Raw genomic sequence first — 26697 nt, 5'->3', positions numbered from 1 at the left:
AGCCGTTCGTGCTCGAGGGTTTCAACGAGAGAAAGAGAGAGAGAGGTTCGAGGGTTTCAAAGAGATGGCGCTCGAGCGAGAAAGATGGAGAGAGTGAGGGTTTTAGTTGTTAGAGAGAACAAGACAAGAACTTTCTATTCTTTTTCACTCTCAGGTTCTAATTGTGCTAAGGAGGTGGCACTAATAAGCCCAAAAATGAGGGATGGTGCTGTAAAAAGCCCATAAATCCATAACTTAAACGTATATGCTATTTAATTCAATCTCGACCGTCCAATTCATCTATATCCAACGATGGAGCTTCTTTTGTTAAAACGACTGTTAAAAGAGATGGCGCTGAACGCCTTCATATATATATATATATAGGGAAATGTTCAGCAACAAACATTTTGGCAAAACATTTTTCAAAACATGGGTTAGAGGTCTTGGAATAGGCTGATTTTTGGTGAGGATGATCTCTACAGCGAGGAGATCATCATCACCAAAAATCAGCCCATTCCAAAACTTCTAACCCCATAAAAAATGGTTAACAAAAAATGGACGATCCACGATTTTTTCAACTTGTAAACTGGGGCTAAAGTTTGGGAATGGGCTGATTTTTGGTGAGGATGATCTCCTTACCGTAGAGATCATCCTCACCAAAAATCAGCTCATTCGAAGACCTCTAACCCATGTTTTTGAAAATGTTTTGCCAAAAGTTTGTTGCTGAACGGGACCCATATATATATATATTATATAATATTTTTATTATAATTAATTATTCGGTTTTTGGGTTGGGTTCCGTTTTTTATATTATCTTAATCAAGAACCGAACCAAATTCATCGGTTTTTTATTTTTAAATCCAAAATCAAACTGAATTCAATCTAAACCGAACCAAAGCAAACCAAATCTCACGGTTTGATTCGATTCTCGGTTTGAACCGAATTAAGTTGCACCCCTAGTTTAAACCATTGTTTGTTCCGCAATCCAACGTTCTGGAGTGTGGATTGTAGGATAGAGATGGAGCAGTCAGAGAGAGAATCTATCAAAGCGGCTTCCGAAGAGGTATCTCGACAGTTCAAAACCCTAATTAAAGCCGACGATCTCGAGACGCTTAACCAATTGCAACACCTCATGTAGTCTCTCTCTCTCTCTCTTGATTATTATAACTGGTTTCTTGATTTTAGAACTAGGGTTTTGATTGATGTTGTTAATGTGACGGGAAAATGCTTTCGATTTAACATTATCATGATTCGGATGTCAATTGGAGGGGGAACGTAGAAGATCCTTGTTTTTTTTCTGTTAATAGTTTGCGTTCGAACTTCGAAGTGGATTTGAAAGTTGTTTTCTTTTTCATTCAATTGGAAATAGGTATCAGATTCTCAATTATGGTTTAATTGGATGAACCATAAGAAAGATCATCAGTTTAAAATTGTTTTCAGCTAATTGGATGGGATGCCATTTTTTTTAATATTTACTAAACTGGTAAAATTAGGATCTAAAACTGAATTTGAATGAATGGTAAGATGGTAAGAATTTTTTTTAATATTAAGTTGGGTATTATTTTTTAATTTTATTTTAAGGGGTTTCATTCTTTTTTCTGCTAAATTAGAATAAACACCATAACAAATTCCAAGGTGGTGTTCATTTTATGCATAGTTTTCATTTGGGTTCCTTGTAATCATGAAATTCAATATTAGGGTTTGCTTTACTGGAAGAAAAAAAAAGGATTGTTAAATCATAATCGTTTTGATTTGTAAAATCTAAGTAGGAAGTGATAATAAAATCTAGTTAAATGTGGTCATTTGTGAATTTCATTCTTTGTCGAAAATCTTAGATTTTTTGTTGTTGTTGAAGTAATTTAACTTAGGGTTTAGGTAGGAAATATATAATTTTTTTTTTTGTAAGTCAATAATTTATTGATAAAGAGTTGGTTGCATGGTTTTAAGACTCGTTTTGACATCTCGTCTCATCCATGAACGAGACTGAGTCGACTTGGATGAGTTTTTCGATATGTTTGAGTTGTCTCATTCAACAATGAGAAAAATGAACTGTGATTTTAAATCTCGTCCCATACGTTTGACTTGTCTATCCATCTTGTTGGTGGACGATACCGAGATGTATTGGATGAGAGTTAGAATCATGGTTGGTTGAGGTAATTGGCTAGGAGGGTACAAATAGAAAGAAAAAAAAAACAGGTAACTACTACTCACCAGTATTACAGACTGATGATTCCTTTAATATCAGCTTCCTTTCCTTTGAAGGCAAACTATTGCTATGTTCATTTGAAATCCCCCTCACAATATGGCAAAAGGTATAAAACACCAAAGAACCCTCTTAGCAAACCAAAAGAAGTACCCAAAAGTCACCCAGGAATCATACAAAGACTGAATAGAAAAAGACAAACAACCATCCACACCAAAAAAGGTAAGAAACAGACCCCAGATCTCCCTAGCCACACCACATTGAATGAACACATGCTTCATAGACTCCTTATCCAATTTGGAATGTAACAAAAATTTGCTCTACAAAATCCCATCTTTCTCAACTGATCCATAGTGAGCACCCTACCCCATACCACTACCCAGGCCCAATAAGATACTTTGGATGTGACTTTTGGCCCCATATCGCCACGTGAGGGAAAAGGAAGGACCAATCCATGCTAGATCATGGTAGAACGCACCCACTGAGAACATGCCTGATTTGCTTCCAATCCACAACAGGCCTTTAAGCCCCTTGGAACTTCTTCTTCTTCTTCTTCTTTATTTATTGTATTTTATTGTATTTTTTCTGTTGGTGTTTTGTCAAACATGCTATTAGACAATAGAGTGTTGTCTGACATCAAATGCTTACTTGAAATTACACCTTGATTCTTACAGTTATACTTGTTTCTTACTAGAATTTGAAATTTGGATCTCTTTCATTATTGTTAATGCTTGCTTTTATTGAATGTGTAATTTTTTTTTTCATTTTCCAAATGCAGATTGGGAAGGTTACAGGATAGCACTGCAATACTGTCTCATTTTAATGAGTATTCTGAGCAGTGCTTTGCAGACATTTCGGGGGATTTCTCAAGGAATTCACGTCTCTTAAGGTCTATGAAGTTGGATCTTGATTACATATTTCAGAAGCTGAGGTATCACTTGCTACTCTTTCCTAGTTGTACTTTAATCATCCTTCAAATAAATTCTAATTTATTTTTTCTGGAATTATTTTGTGTGGAGCGATTGAGGGCACATTTATCAATTGAGGCAATTGAATGGTACCTGAATCCTGAAATTAGATTACTGTCTTGTTGCATACATGTTAGATGTGTCTATGTAGATCTATTTTTATGTCCCAGGGTTTAAATGTCTTTTGTAGTGCACAAAGGTGAGGAGAAGTTACTTACATGACAATGCATTATTGATATGCTGGAAAATTTGGTGCATAGATAACTTAAAATTATGGCGTTTAAGAGAAAATGTACTGCCGTACAACTGCATATCCGGCAAAATCAACTTTAATTGATCAATGCATACACACTAGTAGCTACACTTGGAGAGGGATTGAGAATACTGGAGGGTCAATTTCAGAATGATCCCAAATTGCAAATGTGCTACCCTTACAACCACATATATTGAAAAGAACTACAATTTTGTTTGTCGATATCAACCAAAGTAACCCAAGTACGGATCATAGAGCAGGATCAAATGCAGACAAATGAGTGAGAATGTGGGAGTGGCAAATTCTAAAAGATCCAACGTCCAGAACCCTGCCAAAGCATTACACACATATTGTAGGATGTTGTATTATGTACCACCTTCTATTTGAATTCGACTTTTCTCCTTCCCTTCTCATGTGGTCACTCAAGAGACTCAAACATGTCTGAGTAGGCGAGAGTCAATACGTTGTGAAGCAAAGTAGCAAACACAAAACAAAAAAAAAAAAACAAGAAGTTGAACTTACATAGTCACATTTTATTAACTTCTTACTTAAAAATGATGAAGTTGCTTTCTTATCTACTACACACAACGCCAAAAGTGCCATCGTTCTTTGTTGTTTTCCCAATTCTCCCATTCCCTGTACCTTTAATTGTCTCTACTATAGGTACACTACAAAACCATGTAAGGTTCTCAAGACCATTATGCATTTCCACAAAATTCTTCAATTGCAAGAACTCTATTCCTTCCATTTTTCTTGGTACTGTTTATTAGGTTTCAATATTTTAGTGTTCTCTAGATAATGGAAAAGGGTTATCTTTTCTAAACAAATTCTTTAAATAAATTCTTCAGTTAGTTTGGGTGTTCTCATTTGGATTCTTTGTTTGTACCCTTACGTTAGTGATGCAGGACGGTGAGGGAAGAAGAAAAAAAAATATGGGTTTAGGGAAATTGGTTTGGGATTTGAAATTGGGTTAAGGATTTGGACGACAATAAGAAAAAGGGTTTTAAAAATTATGATTTTTTTTTTCTTTAGAAAAAAGGGTTTGGTAATAGAGTATGGGGTAGCTTTGGAAAAGAGATTAATGAAATAAGGGTTAAAAAATGGAAAAGGATTAAGGGTTAAAATAAAATGGGTTTTAAGAAATCAAGATTCAAGACTTTAAGAATTCAAGATTCAAGAAAATCGAGAATAATAAGGATTTAAAGAAAATCAAGAGAAAAGGATTCTTGACGGATTCAAGAATTTAAGAAAATCAAGAAACAATAAAAAGAAAATATAAAGATGAGAAGAAGATAGAGCCTTGAAATCACACCAAGAATTGTGGAGAACTCACTTCACTCCATAAAATAAATTTGTTCTTTATTTATCAAAATTCTTTGTTTAAAAAAAAAATCCCTAATACAACCTATATAAAGAAGATAAATTAAGAATCCTAGTTAAACTAAAATACCAAATAAATAACCTTATTTTCATAACTTTCTCTCACCTAATTTTCAAATCCTAATATACTAAACTATAAGACACAAACTAATGTTACTAAACTACTCTTAAATATTATACTAAGACCATGGGCCAGTAAAACATGAAAATAAGCCCCCAAAACATAAAATTTGTTGAAGTATGACTCAAAATAATTAAGTCCGGTCCAAGTATGTGTTTTTTGTGTCGGTCCAAGGTAATTTGGGTTAGGCTTGTAATTTATGTAATTGGTTTACTTATGTGGTGCTTTTAAAAGTGGTTTTGTTTTCTTTTGTTGAAACTCCAAGTCTAAATCTTTTCTAGAGAATAGAGTAGAGAAAGAAAGAAAATTTGGAGAAGAGAGGTTGAGAGGTTTGGGAAGATTGAGATCTAGAAGAAGGTGAAGCTAAGTGATAGAGGTTTGTCTTTGTATCGATTTGTCCCGTTTTCTTCATAGTGAAATTGAGTTCCAAGGCTCATACCTCCGTGGACGTAACTTTTGGGTGAGCCACGTAAAATCTCGTGTTGTGGGTATTGTGTTTGATGGGGACATCAGATCATTACCCTCTAAATATTATCATAGGAGAAGGAAATCACAAGCTTCCTTATGGATTGGTGATAGTTACGGAGAAGACTTAAAGGCCCCATGTGCTAGATCTTTTGAAGACTCCACATTGGAGAGTGCATATGGGTTGCATTTGAATCGAGGAGGACTTCTTAGTTGAATTAGAATGACCTATACGTGACCATAGTGTTAGAATTCTTAGGGTTTATTTAATTTTCTATTTTGAACTTTATTTTGGATATTTTATTATGTTTTGGACTTATTTTTATGTTTTATTGGCTTATGGTAATAGTATAGATGCTTGGGGGTAGTTTAGTAACTTTAGGTTGTCTTTTATTTAAATTTTTATGGTTTGAAATTTTAAGAGAGAGAAAGTTACGAAAATTAGATAATTTTTGTAATTTATCGTTTACTTAAGGGTAACTTAGGTTTTTTCTCTTTAGGATTTTGTTTTTACTATTTAAGGAAATCTTTATATTATTTTATGGAGCCTTTTGAATACAATTTACAAAATTTCTGGTTTTCCTATATTGAATGTTGGGACATTCATCTTGGTGAGCAAAAATCATTTGTCTCTTCTATTTTCTTTTTGGTTTGTTGGTATAGTCTAATTTTCTTCTTCTTTTCATCTTATTTTCATAGTTTTTTTTTATGATTTTTTGTTACTAAACCCTAGGTGAGTCCTTACCAACGTCTTTTTAGAGATCCTACATATACTAGAACCTGCTAAAACCCCTCCCAAAACTACCATGTTGCTGCCCAATCCAAACCAGTCCGAAAACCCTTGTCTAGTTTGACTTAAATCGACTACAAAACCATCCTTATTTGTTGTCCAATAATTTACAACAAGCTTAGACCATCTTAAAATCCTTGTTTTTATTAATCTAACCTTATTCCAACCCTAGATCTAACCTTAGGAACCTTAATTTTTTAGATCTTTTTAGATATTGTTAGACTAATACCCTAGGCTAGTAGGAAGTTCTACCTTTCATAAGATTTCTCAATTTAATATTTTAAATTTAGACCAATGGGACTTAAAACATTGTCTTGAATTATTTATTAGCCATTTACTAGATTTTTCTTACTTTTTTGTGGTAGAATCCGGTAGTTTATAATATTGATTGTCCTGATTAATTTTTTTTTAATAATCTCAGAACCATCATTTTAGTTAGTTCATAATCCTGCATTAGTGTTCTTACTATTTCTTTGTGTGGTTGTTTATCTTCTTTGCATTTGCTACTATTAGTTGGGTTTGTCCTTAATTGCCATTATCAAACAAGGTCTTGGAAGGTGTGGCATACAAGGTGTTTGGTGAAATACCCAATGGGTGTTTGATCAAATTACTGAGTGAGCTTTACAAAGGTGTTCACATACGCAACAAGTGGTATTAGAGCCTAGGTTATCTAGAGGGTTGCAATGGTGAAGAAGGGTATAACAATGTTCGGAAGTTCCGGTGGGGTGAAGTTTGAGGTGAAACCATGTGATGGAAAATCAAAATTTACTTTGTGGCGAAGGAAGATGATGAATATTCTTATTAAACAAGGACTTCATAATTGCATTTGGGGCATTGAAGTGAAGTCGGAGAGTATGTCTAATGAGACATGGGAGGAGTTGGATTTGAAGGCTATTAGCTCCATTGAGTTGCATATTTCCGATGAAGTAATGTATAACGTCATGGAAGAAAAAACTACTAAGGGAACATAAGGCAAGCTTGAGAAGCTTTACATGGGAAAGATTTTGTCTAATAAGCTATTCCTTAAGGACCAATTCTATGGCCTAAAGATGGAGGAAGGACAAGACATCATGGAGCATTTGAACACGTTCAATCGTTGTTTTAGTGATTTGTTGAAGGTAGAATTGAAGTTTGAAGAAGAAGACAAAGCATTGTTTTTGTTGAGATTACTTCCTAATTCTTCGAACATTTTCGGACTACTCTCATGTTTAGCAAGGAAATCTTCAAATTTGAGGATGTGGCTCAAGACCTTATCTCTCACGTGACAATGAACAAGTCAAGTGAGAAGGATGCTCAAGGGGAAGGACTCATTGCAAAAGGTTCAAGTAAGTGAGATTGAACAAAAGAGAAAAGAAAATCCAAAGGGAAAAATTCTAGATCCAAATCTAGAAGTAAGAAAGAATTGGAGTGCTATCCTTGCGGGAAGAAGGGACATTACAAAAGAGATTGTAGAAAGTATAAAGCAAAGGTAAAAAAAGGGAAGAAAGCCGAATTAAGCTCCATGACAAGCATAACATAAGTGATGGAGAGCTATTAGCGGCATCTTCAGGTAATCTCACTTCCAACTCTTGGATTTTAGATTTCGAGTGTACTTTTCATGTGTTCCAATCGTGATTGGTTTGAGTCCGATGAACCTTATGACTATGGAGATGTTCTACTGGGTAACGATGCGGCATGTAAAGTCATTGGAACAGGGACCATAAAGATAAAAATGTATGATGGGGTTGTTAGAACCTTGAGTAGTGTGAGGCATGTGCCGTCACTCAAGAAAAATTTGATATCATTAGGTACACTCGATTCAAATGGGTGTTCATTCTTGGTAAAGATGCGGCTCTTAAGGTGTCTAAGGTAGCCATGGTAATAATGAGAGGTGTTGAGCTTGCAAATAACCACTACAAGCTTTCGGGGAACATAATTCTAGGTGGAGTTGTAATATTCACGGAGAATTTTTTTAGAAAGGATGAAACTCAACTTTGACACTTAAGGCTTGGTCATATAAGTGAAAGAGCAATGCAAGAGTTATATTGATGACAATTGTTGAAGGGTATTAGGTCATGCAAGTTAGAATTTTGTAAGTTTTGTGTGATGGGAAAGTAAAGTAAGGTGTTGTTCAAGGTTGCAAATAAAGAAATCAAGCGTAAGGGGTTGCTATACTACATTTATTTCGATATGTGAAGACCTGCACCTAAATCAAAAGGTAGAGCTTGTTACTTTGTCATTTTCATGAAAGATTTTTCAAAAAAGATTTGAGTTTACTTTAGGAAGGAGAAATCTGAAGTCTTTGTCAAGTTTGTAAAATGGAAAACTGAAGTAGAAAATCAAATGGGAAGAACCATCAAATACTTGATAAGCAACAATGGGGCTGAATAGAAAGTTGACAAGTTCTTGAAATTTTGCAAAGAAGATGGCATCACAAGATATTTTATTGTGAAGAAAAATCCTTAACAAAATGACGCGACCGAGAGGATGAATAAAACTCTCATGGAGAGGGAGAGATGCATGAGGCTACATGCGGGGTTGCCCAAACCATTTTGTGCGGAATTCGTTAACCATGCTTGTTATTTGGTTAATCGTTCACCATCTAAGTTACTTGAATTTAAGTGTGTCGAAGATGTGTGGACGGGCAAAGAAGTTGACTACTCTACATTGAAGGTGTTTGGATGCAAGGCATATGTTCTCATTTCAAGTGATAAGAGAAACAAATTGCAATTAAAGTCACTGGAGTGCATCTTCCTCGGATACGAGAAGGGAGTAAAGAGATTCAAACTTTGGGATCTAGTAAACAAGAAGAAAATCCTTAGTAGAGATGTGAGAAGATAGTTGTTGGTGACAAGGTTGTTGTAATCGAAATTCCTATTATCATGGAGAAGACTACAAGGGAAGTACCTGAAATTCAATTTGAATAGGGTAGCACATTTGGTAGGGAAGAACAACAATAAGAAAGGGTTAGCCTTTTAACATTATACAAGGAAGGCCAAGAAGAACCATTATAGCACTTCAAAGGTATGGATGAGAAGATCAAGTGTACTTTGCACTAGTGGCAAGTGAGGGAGATCTCACTAAACCGGTTGCAAGGGACAAGTTTGAGCATTGCTTATACTTGCTTAATCTCATTGCTTGTTGAGATTGGAGGGTGCCTCCCCACTTGAGGTGCATGGAGATGAGAGATTTCTCATCAAGGGTGGAGGTGTTATAAACACATTGAAGTTCCAACGTTTCCAAGGTTGAAGAGTTTTTTCGCTAAGGTGGAGATTGTTGAAGTATGGTTCAAAACAATTAGACTTGGTCCAAGTATGCGTGTTTTTTGGGTCGGTCCAAGGTAATTTGGGTTGGGCTTGTAACTTATGTAAGTGGCCCACTTATGTGGTGCTTTTAAAAGAGATTTTGTTTTTTTTGTTGGAACTCCAAGTCTATATCTTTTCTAGAGAATAGAGTAGAGAAAAAAGGAAAATCTAGAGAGTAGATGTTGAGAGGTTTGGGAAGATTGAGATCTAGAAGAACGTGAAGCTAAGTGATAGAGGTTTTTCCTTGTATTGATTTACCTCATTTTCTTCATAGTGAAATCGAGTTCTAACATTCATACTTCCATGGATGTAGCCTTTGGGTGAACCACGTAAAATCTCGTGTTGTGGGTATTGTGTTCTTACTCTTTCTTTGTGTGGTTGTTTATCTTCTTTGCATTTGCTACTATTAGTTGGGTTTGTCTTTCATTACCATTATCAAACAAGGTATTGGAAGGTGTGGCATACATGTTTGGTGAAATCCTCAGTAGGTGTTTGATCAAATTACTAAGTGAGCTTCACAAATGTGTTCACATACACAACAAAATTAAAGCTCTAAAACAGAAAACTAAATAAATAATTAATCTAAAATAACCCCGAATCATAAATCTAGGCTAAAATTAGTGAAAACCTAAATAATTATAAAATTTTAATCGGAACCCTTGATCGTTGACTTGATTTGCGTTCCACATTAGTTAGTATATGTTGTAATTTTGGGAGTCTTGTGGAAGCATTTGCTTCTTATTTTTGAATTTGTAGTTGATCCATGTACTCGTCAATTTTACGTTCATCTCTTTCCACATGCAATACCTTTTTTTTTGATAACTGGCTATCCCTGTAAACAGTGGATTGGCCTGTATCTGGGCTTTTTGCCCAGTCTAGACCATAGTCTTGTCCAAGGACTAGTCTCGGGGCACGTGCAACGCCCACACATAACATGCACTAGGTAAGTAAAGGTGCTCCCTCGCGGGTGGTTTAGAGGAATTAATGCTCATATTGTGTATCGAACTCATGACCAATACATTATTTGACCTACATTATGATTTAACCCCCACTTGGGGTACGTAGTGATGTAGGACATTTACAACTCTAAGGCAGTGTTTGTTTGCGCTATTTTTCAGTGCTTATTGCTGAAAAAAATTAAATTCAGCACTTTTGTCAAAATAGCGCGTTTGTTTACTCTATATTTTCAGCGCTTATTGCTGAAAATAAGTGAAAAAAATTCAGCACTATTTTGATGCTAAAAAAAAGTGCTGAAGCGGTAAGCACTTCGTTTTTTTCAACACGGACAAGTATGCCCTTTGTTTTTTTGAGCATGGACAAGTATGCCCTTATTCTTAAAAAGATATTACCTATTATATCTCATGGATAAGTATATAAACACCCCACAAATTAATAAACTCACACCATGACTAAATTATTTTGTCTTATATGGGTTAAAAGTTTTAGAATAAGTTGATTTTTGGTGAAGATGATCTCTACAATGAGGAGATCATCCTCACCAAAAATTAGCACATCTTGAAACTTCTAACCCTATCAAAACAAGTTCAAGAACCGTAAATCGTCCATTTTTTTAAAAAAATTATTTTTGACGTGTTAGAAGTTTCAAAATGGATTAATTTTTTATGAGGATGATCTCTAGACCATATAGACCATCCTTACTAAAAATTTGCTCATTCCAAAAACTTTAACCCATATAAAACAAAAAAAAATGGCTATAGTGTGGGCTGGCCTTATTAATTCATAGGGTGCTTTTATAATTACACAACCTTCATTTCCATTGAAAATTATTCATCCAAAATTAAGTTCTTTTAAAGTTGATTTCAAATTTGGGTGACTTGTATGACATTATTATTTTTAATTTGAAATTGGTGGGCTTTTATAAATAGAAATTGTTATTTATAAATTGAAGATTTGAGTATTATTTATTATTTAAAAATAAATTGTATTTTAATTTTATAAGAAATAATATATTTTATTGTGTTTGATAATAAAAAAACATTTAAAACATGCAAACAATGTATAATGTGATTGTAAGGGTAACAAAGACAATTTACCAGTTTCAGCAATGTGTAACAAACATGATTCAGCCTCTAAACAAACAACTTTTTCAGTACTTAAATTCAGCGCTTATAAATTTCAGCGCTTAATGCTATTCAGTACTTATTTTTTTCAGTTTAACAAACAACACCTAAGTAGTTTTCTAATTCTATTAGATTTCTATTTCTATTTCTAGTAGAATTTCTATTTTTACTTCTAGTAGGATTTCTATTTCATAGTTATATTAGGAGTACAATTCCTTGTTAGTTTCTAATTTGTTTTAAATTCGTTTTTATTATTTAGACTATAATTAGAAGTACTTAGAAGTGTCTAATTTGAGTTCTAATAGGATTAAAAAGTTAGTATTATGTTATAGATAGGTTAGGAATATTAATTTTTAGTATTTTAGTAGGATTACAAGTTGTTATGATGGAGTTATCTATATAAGGAGCTCCAAATCTGAAAATTAGAAAATCAATCAATCAATCAATAATAAATTCAATTATCCTTTCTCTTTTAATTATTTTTTTTTAGCTTTATACTTTATTTTCTTACAAGCTATTGCTTGTTTATCAATTGAATCTATTCATTCAAATTGATTTTAAGTGTTCTATTGAACACGATCTATCGAATCTATTGATTCACACGCTTCCACTATGTCAAGTGGTATCAGAGCTCTTGTTACGATCCACATTCATGGTTGGTGAAGGAGAATTCATCACTGAAATTGAATTGGAAGCCCAATTCGAGAAGTTTGAAGAAGGTGAACATCTTAGTTGTATTATCTGCAACTTATTGCCAGTACAACATGTTGATCCTTCAACTCGACATAGTCTTTTCCAGACTACATGTAAGGATCAAGGTAAATTGTGCAAATTAATTATAGATAGTGGAAGTTCGGAAAATATAATTTCAAGCTACATGGTCGATGCACTCAAACTACCCACTACGCAACACCCTACACCTTATTCTATAGGTTGGGTGGACGATAAATGCAAGAAAAATGTGACAAGCCAATGCTCTATTTCTTTTAACATTGGGCTCTGTAAGGATGATGTTATTTGTGACATCGTCCCAATGAGAGCATGTCACATCCTCTTGGGAAGGCCTTGGCTTCATGATAATGATGTCACCTATCGAGGCAAAGCCAACACTTATTCTTTCATGCATGATGGTGTCAAAGTGATCTTACACCCTTCCCATTCAAAACCCAAGACTACCCAACCAGCCAAGGAGAATGAAGCATGATTTGTTTCTACCAACATCAACGAGGACTTAAAGGAAGCAAGCCAAGTGTTCTCGATGGTAGTTCAACCTTCCAACCGAGACCCTCCTACTTAAGGTTCTCATCAGGTGCAATCCCTCGACGAATTTTCTCGTGTTCTTCCTTTAGAATTGTCGGATTCATAGCCTCCAATGGAAAATATCTAACACCACATCGATCTGGTATCCGGTGCAAGTTTCCCAAAATTGCATCATTATATGATGAGTCTGAAAGAGCATGACACATTGAAGAAACAAGTGAAAAGGAACCTTGAAACCTCTACTAACAAGTACAAAATCGGTGTCGATAGAAGATTCAAGAGGTATGAAAAAGGAGACTTGGACATGGTTCATCCTAGTAAATATCATTTTCCCGCCAGAATTTACAAGACCAAGTTGAAGAAAATTGAACCCCTTCATATCTTGAAGAAGATAAACGATAATTTTTATATGTAGAATTTTCCTGATGATATGTTATGGTCAATTATATTATTTAATCTAAGTTTGAAGAACGGATATCACTAGAAGAGGATTAAAGCGAGAGATGAATGAAAAACAAGAAAAAAAAAAGAAGGCCTTCAAGAACAACTCGAAGACGAGTTTTTTTCAAAGAAAGGGGACCTGATGTAGGACATCTACAGCTCTAAATAGTTTTCTAATTCTATTAGATTTCTATTTCTATTTTTAGTAGGATTTCTATTTTTACTTCTAGTAAGATTTCTATTTCATAGTTATATTAGGAGTACAATTCCTTGTTAGTTTCTAAGTTGTTTTAAATTCGTTTTTATTATTTAGACTATAATTAGAAGTACTTAGAAGTGTCTAATTTGAGTTCTAATATAATTAGAAAGTTAGTATTATGTTATAGATAGGTTAGGAATATTAATTTTTAATATTTTAGTAGGATTACAAGTTGTTATGATGGAGTTATCTATATAAGGAGTTCCAAATCCGAAAATTAGAAAATCAATCAATCAATAATCAATTCAATTATCTTTTCTCTTTTAATTATTTTTTAGTTTTATACTTTATTTTCTTACAAGCTACTGCTTGTTTATCAATTGAATCTATTGATTCAAATTAATTTTGAGTGTTCCATTGAACACGATCTATCGAATCTATTGATTCACACGCTTCTGCTACGTCACGTTGGCAACATGTCAAGATACTTCTGGTTCAACCATACCACAAAAAAAAAAAAATTAAGTAGCTTTATAAGGAGAGAATGAATTTTTTTTAATTTTGAATAAAACAAACGATATCATAATCTCTATACAAAGAAGCGGTCCAAAAAGACTTCTTCATGCATTTTCTTTCCTCATAAACAACTACATCATTATCGACAACTAAAGTCTTAAAAAGACAAGTACAATCAGCCTCAATAGCGATCAAAGTATCCCCCTTTTCTTTATATCTTGGTTGCATGAATTTTTTTGGAATTGATGGCTTGTGGTAGTATCTCTACAACCTTCTTCAACTCAGCTTTTCTATTAATTAGATCAGCTTGTTTCTATTTAGCCTTGAAAATTTGGGAATGCAAGTTGTTCAATATCTGTCGCTTCATCTAAGCTTCATTGTCCATCATAAGAGATAATTGAAGATCCCTATCATTTGTCGTAACGATGATAAAATTCTCTCTTCTAGAAAGATGTGTGTCCACTTGAAGCATAATTGACTGAACGACCTCCACAAAAGTTGTGGGATTAGCTTTGAAAGCGTCTTTGAGAGAAGTGGCGATCGCAAACATATGGAGAGATTGTCATTCCCTCAAATGGGAAAAACCTGAAGCACTTGTTCAATTTGGGACTGAAGGAATTCATTGCAAGCTCCCTGAAGTGTTTTTTGTAGACATGAATCCACACTATTACGATGTAAAATAGCATGTTGAGTCTGTGTAGAAATAATCAACATCCCATGTGGCTCCAAGGCAATCATTGATGAACTAATGAACCCATTAGAGGTAGGCAAGGTTGACAAAACAAGACTAGTGTGTATCGTCGATGGTGTATCATGTGAGCTTTGGCAAAGGCAAGATGAAATCTCATTCTCATTATTCTTTGGAAGGTTGTTCTAATCACCACATCTGAAACACCATCTGTTAGTTCGAAAAAAAACCGACATCCCAAATATCCTCATACTCGAAAAAGCAAGGATGTTCACAAGGTCTTTTGGGTCAAATAGAGTTTAACCACAGCTTGGGGTAGCGGATAAGTCTGCAAGAATGGTACGAATGCTCAGAAGAAGGGTTAAGGGGTAAAATATTAAATCTACAATAACCAAACCCCATAGGATTATTATATCTACAAGAACTGTAGGATTATTAAATAAAACAAAGTATATATAAGGGGGTAAGAAAGAGAAGTCACCTCATCTAAGAGACATAAGACCTTCATTTGTGTCAAAATGCACTTCAGGGGTATGGGGGTGCTTTGAATTCACTCCAATGTCGTTGTCTATTAGCTAAGTGGTAAGATGTGTGGATTGTTGTTCCCACGTTCTAGGTTCAAACTCCCTTGAACCCAACTTCATATGCTAACTACTAATCTTATACCCATCTAGAAAAAAAATATTGCCTTTACTGTTCTACCTTTTCCAATAATACCCCTACAATTTATTATATTTCCTCTTTTATCCCCTTAACCCCAAAGAGGATGACTGTACCGTAGTGTGAAGGCCATACATTCTGACACCTAAAGTTAGGTGTAGCTCACCCCGGAGTCACCCGAGAGCACCCATGTAATACTATGTAAGGCTCACATATAAAGTCATATCAACCCCATGCCAGGGCATATCTATTAGCTTAGTGGCATTTATGTAATAAGGGAGTATGATCGACCTCTACTTTTGATGTTTCCTTCTGGAAACCTAGGAAAGACTTAGCGTACTCTTGGTAGGAAGGGTGTTTAGTGTTTCCTAATCTCCGGCTTACACCCACGTTGACTTCAACTCCTCGCATCAAGCTACGTGGAGTCTCGCGTATCATAGATTATCAGTTGCTTGTAACACACCTATTTACTTTTGTAACGTGTTACACTATGTAATCAAATATTATATCAACAAAGTTGCCTCTGGATTTTACCTCGTGTTGCCCCCGTTCTCTTGCTTGCTAGCTACGTATTGTCTGTGGATATTATTTTTACAGGCTTGCTTGTGGATTAGCAACCCTTGCGCCGCACGACCTTGTTTTGAAAGAACACGGCTGTGATAGTTGGTATTAGATCCAGGTTGGTATCAAAATCATGTTGGTTACAGGTTCAAGTTGGTTTCATCACTAAGCTCTTCCCTCAGTTCCAATTATTTCACGCGAACAATGGTAGGAGGAGAGAAAAGTATCGCGGACCAACCCGTTCTAATCATACCACCCCCACGTACAAACAAGGAACATATTGAGCTACTCGAAGATAAGATGGCCCATCTATCGAGTCTCGTTGATGGTATTGCACAGCTAGATGATCGCCAGAACACGTTGGAAGAAGAATCCGTGACAATTAGTACTAGATTAGTAAACCTCGAGGAAGATACCCCGAGGATCCCTAGCCAACTTATAATAACAGATCACGGAGCTCACTACCAAGGTAGGTCTCCTTGTCAGAGCTGTCAGTAATGAACGACTTACCAATAGTGAAACTCTTTCCTCGCGCCTACGAGTTCCCGAGTCATGCACCTTTAATGGTGTTTGCGATACGAGAGAGCTCAAGAATTTCCTGTTTGATATGGAATAGTACTTCCGTGTAGTTCGTCCGGATTCCGAAGAGGTAAAGGTTACAACATCTTTTATGTATCTTGCAGGTGATGTCAAACTATGGTGGCGAACCAAGTATATCGAGATGGAAAGTGGCCAATGTTCCATCGATACATGGGATGACCTTAAAAAGGAGTTGAAAAATCAGTTTCTACTCGAGAATGTGAAGTTCATTGCCCGCATAAAGTTGAGGCAACTCCACCAGACAGGTACAGTACACGACTACGTCAAGCAGTTTTTCACCTTGATGCTTGATATCCGTGACATGTTAGAGAAGAGCAAGTTGTTCTCATTCCAAGAAGGGTTCAAGCCTTAGGTTTAGATAGAACTACAGAGGCAACTTGTGCAAGATCTCACGATTGCTATTGCTACAGTTGAGCGGTTGACGGATTATATTCCCTTGGATGGGAGTAGGAAGAAGGTACACCCTCAATCGAATGGGTACTCCCCGCAGCGTGAGCACACCAATGTGTCTTCCAAAGGTAAAAATGGAGGATCTAGACACAGTCTTAACAGGAGATCCTAACGGGATTCCTCCCCTTTGAAGAACACAAGTACCCAGTCTACCAATCCCCGCAACAAACTTCAATGTTATTTGTGTGGTGGTCCTCATAAGATGTTCAAGTGCCCGCAGAGAAGCAAGTTGAACGCATTACTGGCTTCTCAGAGTGACCCTAGTCACGAGAGTTCAAGTGGACGAGATGATGATAATTCTTCTCACATGGGACTAATGCATCTTTTGAATGTACTTAAGTAGACCTCTGAGACCCCAAAGATCTGTCAACGGAAGGGTCTCATGTATGTTGACATAGAGATTGGTGGTAAGACCCACCTAGGCAATGGTTGATATAGGAGTTACGCATAGCTTCATTTCCTTTGTAGAAGCGAAGATCATCAATATCCGGTTCGAGAAAGATTCAAGCCGTATGAAAGCTGTAAACTCCGAGGCCACTCTTATCCAAGGGTCGGTCAAGTCCGTGGCCGTCAAGATAGGCACATGGAAGGGTAAGCTTGATTTAATCATAATTCCACTCGATGAATTAAGAGTTATCATTGAGATGGACTTCTTGCGACAGAACAGGGCCGTATCGATGCCATTCGCCAACACATTGGGCATGTTAGGTGAATGTCCAAGCTTCATTCCCATCTCCACAGGTAAAGAAGAGGGAAATATGATTTTAGCCTTTTAGTTGAAGAAAGGTGAGCAAACTTACATTGCTACCTTACGAGTTGAACCTTATGATCCGTACCATAGTTCAACTCTCACTTAGGTAAAACAGGTATTGACAGGATTTGATGATGTGATGCCGAATGAGCTTCCTAAGGCCCTACTGCCATGTAGGCCGATTGATCATCAGATCGAACTAGTATTTAATACCATGCCTCTTGCAAAGGGGCCATACAGGATGAGTCATCCAGAACTAGTTGAGCCATGCAAGTAACTTAATGGATTTCTGGAGTCTGGATTTGTTAGACCGTCAAAGGCACCTTATGGGACACTATTTTGTTCCAGAAGAAACATGATGGCTCATTGCGACTTTGTGTAAACTATCGAGTGTTGAACAAGGTTACCGTCAAGAACAAGTATCCTATCCCACTGATTGCCGATTTGTTTGATCAACTTGAGGCAGCCAAGTATTTTTCAAAGTTGGATTTGAGATCAGGTTGCTATCAAGTTCGGATTGTAGAAGGAGATGAGCCAAAAACTACCTGTTCTACTAGGTATGGTGCCTATGAGTTCTTAGTCATGCCCTTCGACCTTACCAATGCACCTGCCATATTTTGCACCTTGATGAACGACCTTTTCAGACCATACCTTGACAAGTTTGTTGTGGTATATCTTGATGATATTGTGGTGTATAATTCCACCCTTAAAGAACATGTTCAACATTTACGCAAGGTATTCCAAGTGCTTCACGACAATCAATTGTATGTCAAGCTAGAAAAGTGTTCATTTGCTCAAGAACAGATCATGTTTCTTGGTCACGTTGTGGGCAGTAGATAGATTCAGATGGATATGGAGAAAGTACGTGTTATTGATGAATGGAAAATCCCCTTAACCGTCACAGAACTCAAGTCATTCCTTGGTCTTGTGAACTACTACCAACGTTTGGTCCAAGGATGTTTCTAACGTGCCGCACTTCTAATAGACCTGTTGAAGAAAGAGAGCATTTGGTCCTTGTCGGACAAGTGCCATTAGGCGTTTGAAGACCTCAAACTTGCTGTTATGCAAGACCCTATCTTAGCTCTACCTGACATCACCAAGCCGTTTGAAGTTCAGACTTATGCATTTGACTTTGCTATTGGAGGAATGTTATTACAAGATGGGCATTCGCTTGCTTATGAAAGTCGGAAACTCAATAATGTTGAGCAACGTTATATCACCCAAGAGAAAGAGTTGTTAACTATCATCCATTGTTTGAGAGTTTGGAGACATTATTTGCTGGGATCACAAGTTCAGGTGAAGACTGATATTATGGTCGTAAGCCATGTCCTGACTCAGAAGAAGTTGACCTCAAAACAGGTTCGTCGGCAAGAGTTCCTTGCAGAGTTTGACTTGGCCTTGGATTACAAGTTAGGAAAGAACAATAGCGTGGCCGATGCCTTGAGTTGCAAATCAAAGTTAGCAGCACTTCAGCAACACGTTTCTCAAGTCATCAGTACGTTATAGTAGCGAATTCAGAATGGTTTGAACAGTGACCATACTTGATATGGTAAAGGGGAAAACACACCGTTTTTGGCTTTCAGATGAGTTGTTATATACCACCAAGAGCTGCATGTATGTTCCACGTGCTGACGGGCTAAGAAGATAACTAATGAGAGAGTGTCACGACATTCCATGGGTTGGCCATCCAGGATGGCGCCGCACATTAGCTATCTTGGAACGAGGATACTACTGGTCGAACATTTGAAATGATGTGTTAGACTATGTGAGGACCTGCCTCATTTGCCAACAAGACAAGATTGAGCGAGACAAACCTATTGGGTTGCTGGAACTTCTTCCAGTCCCTCAAAGGCCTTGGGAAAGTGTTTAATGGACTTTGTCTCAGGTTTGTTGAAAGTTACAGAATATGGTTCCATCTTAGTGATTGTGGATCGTTTATTCAAATGCACAACGTTTATCTCGGCATCGATACCTTGCTCAATAGAGGAAACAACACACTTATTCCTCAAGCATTGTATTAAGTATTGGGGTGTGCCCCAAGAACATTGTTAGTGATAGAGATTCAAGATTTACAGGGAAGTTTAGACCGAACTGTTTAAGATTACTTGAGTCTCAACTTGACTTTTCGACTAGTGAACATCCTCAAACAGATGGGCAGACATAACGATTTAATGTCATGCTGGAGGAGTATCTAAGGTAGGGGTGCAACTTAATTCGGTTCAAACCGAGAACCGAACCAAACCGTGAGATTTGGATTGGTTTGGTTCGGTTTAAATTGGTTTCGGTTCGGTTTCGGATTTAAAAAATAAAGAACCGATGAATTCGGTTCGGTTCTTGGTTCAGGTAATATAAAAAACCGAACCAACCCGAAAACCGAATTAATAATATTTAAAATAAAATATTAAATTTAAATTTAATTTTTAATTATTTTATAAAACTTAATTTCTCTCTCTCTCGCTCGATCGTCTCTCTTGTCTCGCCTGCCACTCGCTGCCACCGCCACCATCTGCCACCGTTTGCCACCGCCACCGTCTGTTAGTACCACCGTGTCTCTCACTCACTCTCTACTCTCTCGCTCGCTCGTCTCGTCTCTGCGATCCGCTACCAGTGCCACTGGCTGCCAGTGCCACCATCTCTCTCTCTCTCTGCGATTTGCTGCCAGTGACTGCCAGCGACTCGACTCTGCGACCTGCTGCCAGATCCTGCCGCCGGCTCGTTTCTGCCACCTGCTGCTAGATCCTGCCACCGGCTGGTCTCTATGACCTCTCTCTGCGGCTGAGACTTGCGGCAGCGTCCTGAGGCTGCGACCGACGACAGGTTTCCCTCCATCTCTATCTCTCTCTCGGCTGCGATTGACGACCAACCCATAAAATCGAACCGAACCAAACCGAATTAAAATCGGTTTGGGTTGGTTCGGTTATGAAAGAATTCGGTTCGGTTTTGGTTCTTATATAATGGAACCGATCTTGATCGGTTCGGTTCTAATTTTGTTCTAACCCGAACCGAGTTGCACCCCTAATCTAAGGTATTTTGTCACTGCCAACCTGAAGGATTGGGCGAATCTTCTTAATGTCGCATAGTTCTATTTCAACCTTCAGAAGAGCTCTTCCTCCAACAAGAGTCCTTTTGAACTTATCACTAGCTAACAACCTTTAACTCCTCATACTATTGTTTTACGCTATTAGGGATAGTGTCCAAGGGTGTTCATGTTTGCAAAGCTTTGGCAAGACAACAATGAAATTGCCAGATCTTACCTTGAAAAAGTGTCAAAGTGGATGAAGAAATGGGTTGATGAACATCATCGACCAGATCGTTTCAAAGTTGGTGACTTAGTTTTACTCAATACAGATCAGTTGAGAAGGTTCAACCGAGTACAACGAGCACACAGAGCCTAATACAACATTAAAGGTCCAATGCTCATCCTCTCTTGAGTCGGCAAGATCTCCTATAAGTTGAAGTTATCGCATTGGTACGCAACATTCACCTTGTCTTCCATGGCAGTTGTCTCAAGCCATTCCATGCAGATCTTGCAGATCCTGTGCGCAGCATTCCAACACGTACACCTTCTCATTCAACAATTTTGCCAGAGCGTGTTGTCGACAAAGTTCTCATAGAGCGTCAAGTTAGCAGCAGCTCAAGCAAGTAGCAACATGTGGAATACTTCGTCAAGTGGAAGAACATGCTAGAATGTGAAGCTACATGGGAAAGTGCAGAGAACTTACGACTTTTCAATCAGAAGATTAAAGAGTTTCTCAGGGCAATGCAACAAGGACGTCTGCAGATAGGTGGGGGAGATTGTGAAGGCCATACATTCTGACACCTAGAGTTAGGTGTAGCTCGTCACGGAGTCACCCGGGAGCAGCCATGTAATACTATTTAAGGCTCACATATGAAGCCATATCAACCCCGTGCCATGTCATATCTGTTAGTTTAGTGGCATTTATGTAATAAGGGAGTATGATCGGCCTCTATTTTTGATGTTTCTTTCTGGAAACCTAAGAAGACTTAGCTTACTCTTTGTAGGAAGGGTGTCTAGTGTTTCTCAATCCCTAGCCTACACCCACATTGACGTCAAGCCCTCGCACCAAGCTACGTGGAGTCCCGCGTGTCATAGATCATTAGTTGCTTGTAATACACCTATTTGCTTTTGTAATGTGTTACACCGTGTAATCAATATTATATTAACTTTGTCTCGTGTTGCCCCCGTTCTCTTGCTTGCTAGCTACGTGTTGTGTGTGTGGATATTATTTTTAGAGGCTTGCTTGTGGATTAGCATCCCTTGTGCTGCATGATCTCGCTTCGAAAAAACACTGCTGTGACATGTAGGCATAGGCAAACTCTAATATATTTATATATTATAATTTTCTCAAAAGGAATTTGGAAATAGGGTCTGGATGTTCCATCCTCAATCTCTTACGTATTAAGTGCTAAATACAATTATAATGGTGAATGGAAATGTTTTCTTTTACTTTTCAAACGATATTTTTTTGGACTACTTGTAGTTCTACATATATTTGAGAACACAATGGTGAATGGAAATGTTTTCTTTTACTTTTCACATTTTTTTTTTCTTTAAATATTGATGTAGTTATGATATTTTACTATAACTGATCATTTGTATGAATCAGCATCTCTGGTATCTCAAATGTAGTCATGTTGGACTACTCATGATGGTATCCCATATGTCTGTCACACTTCTGCATAGACTAGAACAATTTCTGAATCTCTGCAGCAATGGCCCAAGTAATTATATTTGGTGATCTAGACAGGGTTGGTGGCATATTCTGGATGATCCAAACTCCAAACTAAGGCCTTTAAAAACAACAACAACAACAACAAAAAAAGGAAAAAAGGAACAAAAAAAAAAAAAAAAAAAGGTAGAGAAACTAGAAAGACTTTTGTTAATGATATTTGATTCTTATGAACATGTACTTATTTTGAGCTGTTGTCACTAACCATCCTAAATCTAGATTGCATGTTTAACAAAAGCCAATTATGGCCTCATTTAGAATGAATATTCAAGTTGAAGGTTCTAAGAGAGAGAGAGAGAGAGAGAGAGAGAGAGGCCAAAAAAACGTGGATTGAGATAGTGAAATTGGATATGAGCACATTTTCAATAATAGAAGACGTGGCTGTAGACAAAATTGAATGGGGGAACAAGATGCATTTAACCAACCCAAAATCTTTGGGATAAGGCCTTGATGATGATGGTGATCAATCCAAGCTATATCATCGAATCCACCCCTCTTTTTACCTTCTCTTTGAGCCTTGGAGGGGACCTCATTAGTTTCAATAGTTTGCTATTTTAATCCGTCTGATGGCATTCCTTTATGAGTTGCTTTTCTTTGTGTTGATTTATTGTTGGTACTTCTGTTTGATTTACAGAAGCATGAAGGCAAGGATCCTGGCCATCTATCCGGATGCATTTCAAGATGTTTCGTCAACAAGAATACTTGATCAAAGACCAGACCTTGAAAGGTCTCAGTAATGCTAACCTGGTTTTTGAATTTCCAATTGGTACTCGGGCCGGTCTTGTAATTTCAGACTTTTTCATAACCTTTTAAGTCTGGTTTTCTCGCCGACTCACATCACACGAATAATCTACCTTTGTACAACAAATTCTTCAACTGCCATGTGTGTGAACCATCTTGGTAGGATAGTTTGCTCTGATGTACCACTCCTTTTTAAAAATGTTCTAGTAATAATGTGCATTCATTGATGATGAACATGTTTACTGGTTAATATATATTGAGTATCTAAATCGTAACCACCAATAACTTCTTGTTTAGTTGATAATAATCAGAAGTATCAATATTTTTGTGCCCCAAGCGTTGTTCCTGCATCCATATTCTTATCTTCCCCAAGCATAGTTTCAATGTTTCAAGTTTTTATTGTACATCCTTGTATAAGATTCTCTTTAAAATTGGAGAGTTGAAGGAGAGCTTTTTGAGTTGCATTTCTCTACCGATGAGATGAGGGTTACAACTTCTCATTAAGTGTGAGTTGATTACTCACCCTAAAGCCCAATATAAGAAAATAAATTTTGAGAAAGATGATGTTCGTGATGAGGATGTCGATCAGTTTCACAATGATGATGATCATAATTACTGAAGTTGTAATCCAAATTCTCGGAGGTAACCAAATACTGGAATTGTAACTAAGGTTCAACTTTAGTCATTGAAAACTACTTCAAGAGTTGGACCTCAAAATTCCAGTTCTTTGGAATACACAACTCGAAGAGCAAATCAACCCTACAATTATACTTCTGTAGACTGTCGTTTACTTTCATGTTGAGTACTTTTGTTACCCACTTGTGTACTATGACCACTATATTTTAGGCATGGGCATTCGCATAAATAGTTCTATTTCTTTGAATCTTTTGAGCTAAAATTGATTGGCTTTCGTGTTAAATCACATTCTATCATCTTAGAATCCAAATTATCCATCAAGGATTTGATTTGATTTGATTTATTATTTGATGGTTGACATTTTCTTGTCATCATCTAGTACCACTATGATCAGATTAAGATACAACTTGTAGGAGATTTTTCGAATCTTCCACTCTCCTCGAGATTTGCATCGTTGATGGTGATTTAATCCTTGAATTGCGTGTTGACTTCCTACTTTCTCTGGTCTTCTATTTTGACTTGACTTTATTTTTCCAGTTGTCTTCTCCGTGACCGCACTGAAAGGACACCAGTGTGATGTCGGCTAAGGAGCCTCCGATGATTAAGTTAAAACTTGAGAAAATATGTAGAGTAGAGAAGAAATTTAGAAGTAGACTAGTAATGTGTGTTCTCACTTACCTGAAGGTAGGAGTAGTCTCCTTATTTATTATGTTTTAATCCTGTACTCAAAGATTGTAACATCTTCCCATGATGTCTGTCATGGATGATCCATGATGTCATTATGACCTAGTGTCTCCTCTCGTAATGGCTTTAAAATACCATTATCTAGGCTCATAATGGCTTTAAAGCTCCACCCTTTGGTATTTATAAATGATTAAAAAAGTGCTGTTTACTCTGCATCTGATTTAACTCGGTGTCTATTCAACTCCTTGAGTTGACTCAATTGTGTTACGTACCTGAGGTTTGTTCTGTCGATATCTTTACTCTTCCCTTTGATGCTACTCGGGTAGCTATTAATTATAGTATTTGATAGAGATCTTTTCTCTCCTTGAACGATTGATCTTGGTACTGTGTTAGAGGATTGATTCCTTGAGGAGGTTGAATCATTTTAAGGGACAATGAGTAAAGAGATTGGTCTTTATGAGGCCCAACCTCTTAATGATAGCGATTGAAGGGATTAGCTCTTTCTGTGAGGTTGAACCTTCTTATTATTTGAAAATGGTGAAGGGGTTGGCTTCAAAGGAAGCCGAACCTTCTTGAAGCTTAGTAAGGGTGGAGAGGTTGGCTCCCATAGGATGCCGAACCTCCTTAGACGATTTGAAGGCTCGATTCCCATGGGGAGGCCGAACCTCCTTGGCTAGATGAATTGAAGGGGTTGGCTCCCATAGGTGAAGGGTCCGGCTCCCATAAGGAGGCAGGACCTCATTTGCTGAATGCTTTATGGGTAGGACCTTCTAAGATGAACTGAATGGGTTGTGGGTTGGACCCATGGTACTTGATCAATTAGGTTTGGATCTTGGATTGGGTTGAAATGTTATCTTTGCCTATCCCTAGGATCAAAGATTTTGTATTCCTACAATGCACCCTCTTAGGATCTTGGATATTTTCAAAATCTAAGATTCTAAGCACTTTTTATTTTGGGATTAGAGAAGATAGTATTTTTGATTTGGGTATCTTCTAAATATCTTGCTACTAAATTCGACAAGTTTGGTTTTTGGAAACCTCTTTCTTATAAAAAGCCTTAGCCTCTCCTCATTTTATTCACTTTATTCTATCTTCTGGTGGAGAGCTCTAAGCTTGGAGGGAGAATTAACACTTTGGGGATTTCTTTGCTTTCCAACTCTGATCATCGTTTTGGAGATTAAATTGGTGTGTTCGATCTTCCTTTCTCTTTTATATTTCTTGGTTGTTTCTTTGATCTTTGTCATCTTCAATCATGTCTCTCCTTAATTTATCATTTTCTATAGAAAAAATTCACAATCATTTTTATTTTCCTAAAGATGTAATGTTTATGCGAGTCAAAAATATAGATGAATCTTCCATTGGTCCTAATGAATGTTTTTTTTTAAAAATCTTGGACAACTATATGGCGGGCTTAAATTTCCTCTTCCCAAGCTTGTTAGGGAATCTCTTTTATTTTCTTCAACCTTCATCCCACTAGGGTTAATGGGAACTTCTTTAGGATCGTCTACGATATATCGACTTTAAATAATATTCATAAGCTTGGTTTAGGAGTGTAAGAGCTTTTATTCCTTTATCGCCTAATGTCATCACCTGTAGGTCGCTGCAGCTATTTTCTTGCTCCTAGGAGTAATTCCTTAATTACTAACCTTCTTAATTTTGATAAACATTGATTTTGTGATCCAATTGCTATATCGAGGAACTGGGAGTTTGACAGGAAAGTAATTCCTTACCTATTCCCAGATCTCTCAAATTTAAAGGTAACTTTCCCTTTAGTTTCTATTTGCTTTTATATCTTCTTCTTTACTTGTGTACTTTATCTTCTTTTTTCTTCTTTGCAGGGAATTTTTCTTTGACTCCATTAGATCTAAGTTTTGATCGACGTCATCTGGTTGAGTGAGCTCTTAGTCTTTCTATATCTCAGAGGAACTTTCGACTTCTCCTCCTTCCACCTTCGTTTCTTAGGCATCCTCGTCCTTGTCTTCTAGCCATTTCGTTTGCTCATTGTTCTGCTAATATTATTCCAATAGAGGATTCTTCATCGGATCACGATTGAGCTTCTCAAACCGAAATCATCATGTCCAGCGGCTTGCCTATTTTGTTCATCATTAGTTCTTCTTCTCGTCCCCCTCTCAAAAGGAAGAGGAATTTCTCTTCTCAAAAGAAGGAGAAGCAATTTAAATAGTGTTCTGAACAGTCTCCTGATGCTCTTATTGATCGTTTTCCCATTGTACTTTC

The 26697-nt window shown here is 36.9% G+C and overlaps 1 protein-coding gene across 1 annotated transcript; it reads left to right on the top strand.

Moving 5' to 3' along the window:
• Positions 1 to 953: 953 nt before the first annotated feature.
• Positions 954 to 23372, top strand: LOC147388033 (kxDL motif protein). The gene is made up of 3 exons (XM_086420334.1): positions 954 to 1113; positions 2961 to 3113; positions 23036 to 23372. Exons 1-3 carry the CDS (start codon positions 998 to 1000, stop codon positions 23136 to 23138), a joined length of 372 nt encoding a protein of 123 aa, XP_086276460.1. The 5' UTR covers positions 954 to 997; the 3' UTR covers positions 23139 to 23372.
• Positions 23373 to 26697: the final 3325 nt, after the last annotated feature.

The sequence above is a fragment of the Akebia trifoliata genome, chromosome 13 (assembly GCF_017979445.1).
Source record: "Akebia trifoliata isolate Shusen 1 chromosome 13, ASM1797944v1, whole genome shotgun sequence".
Lineage (NCBI taxonomy): Eukaryota > Viridiplantae > Streptophyta > Magnoliopsida > Ranunculales > Lardizabalaceae > Akebia > Akebia trifoliata.
This window is presented reverse-complemented; position numbering and strand designations above follow the sequence as displayed.

Coding starts and splice junctions, on each gene's coding strand:
- LOC147388033 (XM_086420334.1), top strand. CDS start 998: ATGGAGCAGTCAGAGAGAGAATCTATCAAAGCGGCTTCCGAAGAGGTA. Junction 1,114..2,960: donor AACCAATTGCAACACCTCAT/GTAGTCTCTCTC, acceptor TTCCAAATGCAG/ATTGGGAAGGTTACAGGATA. Junction 3,114..23,035: donor TACATATTTCAGAAGCTGAG/GTATCACTTGCT, acceptor TTTGATTTACAG/AAGCATGAAGGCAAGGATCC.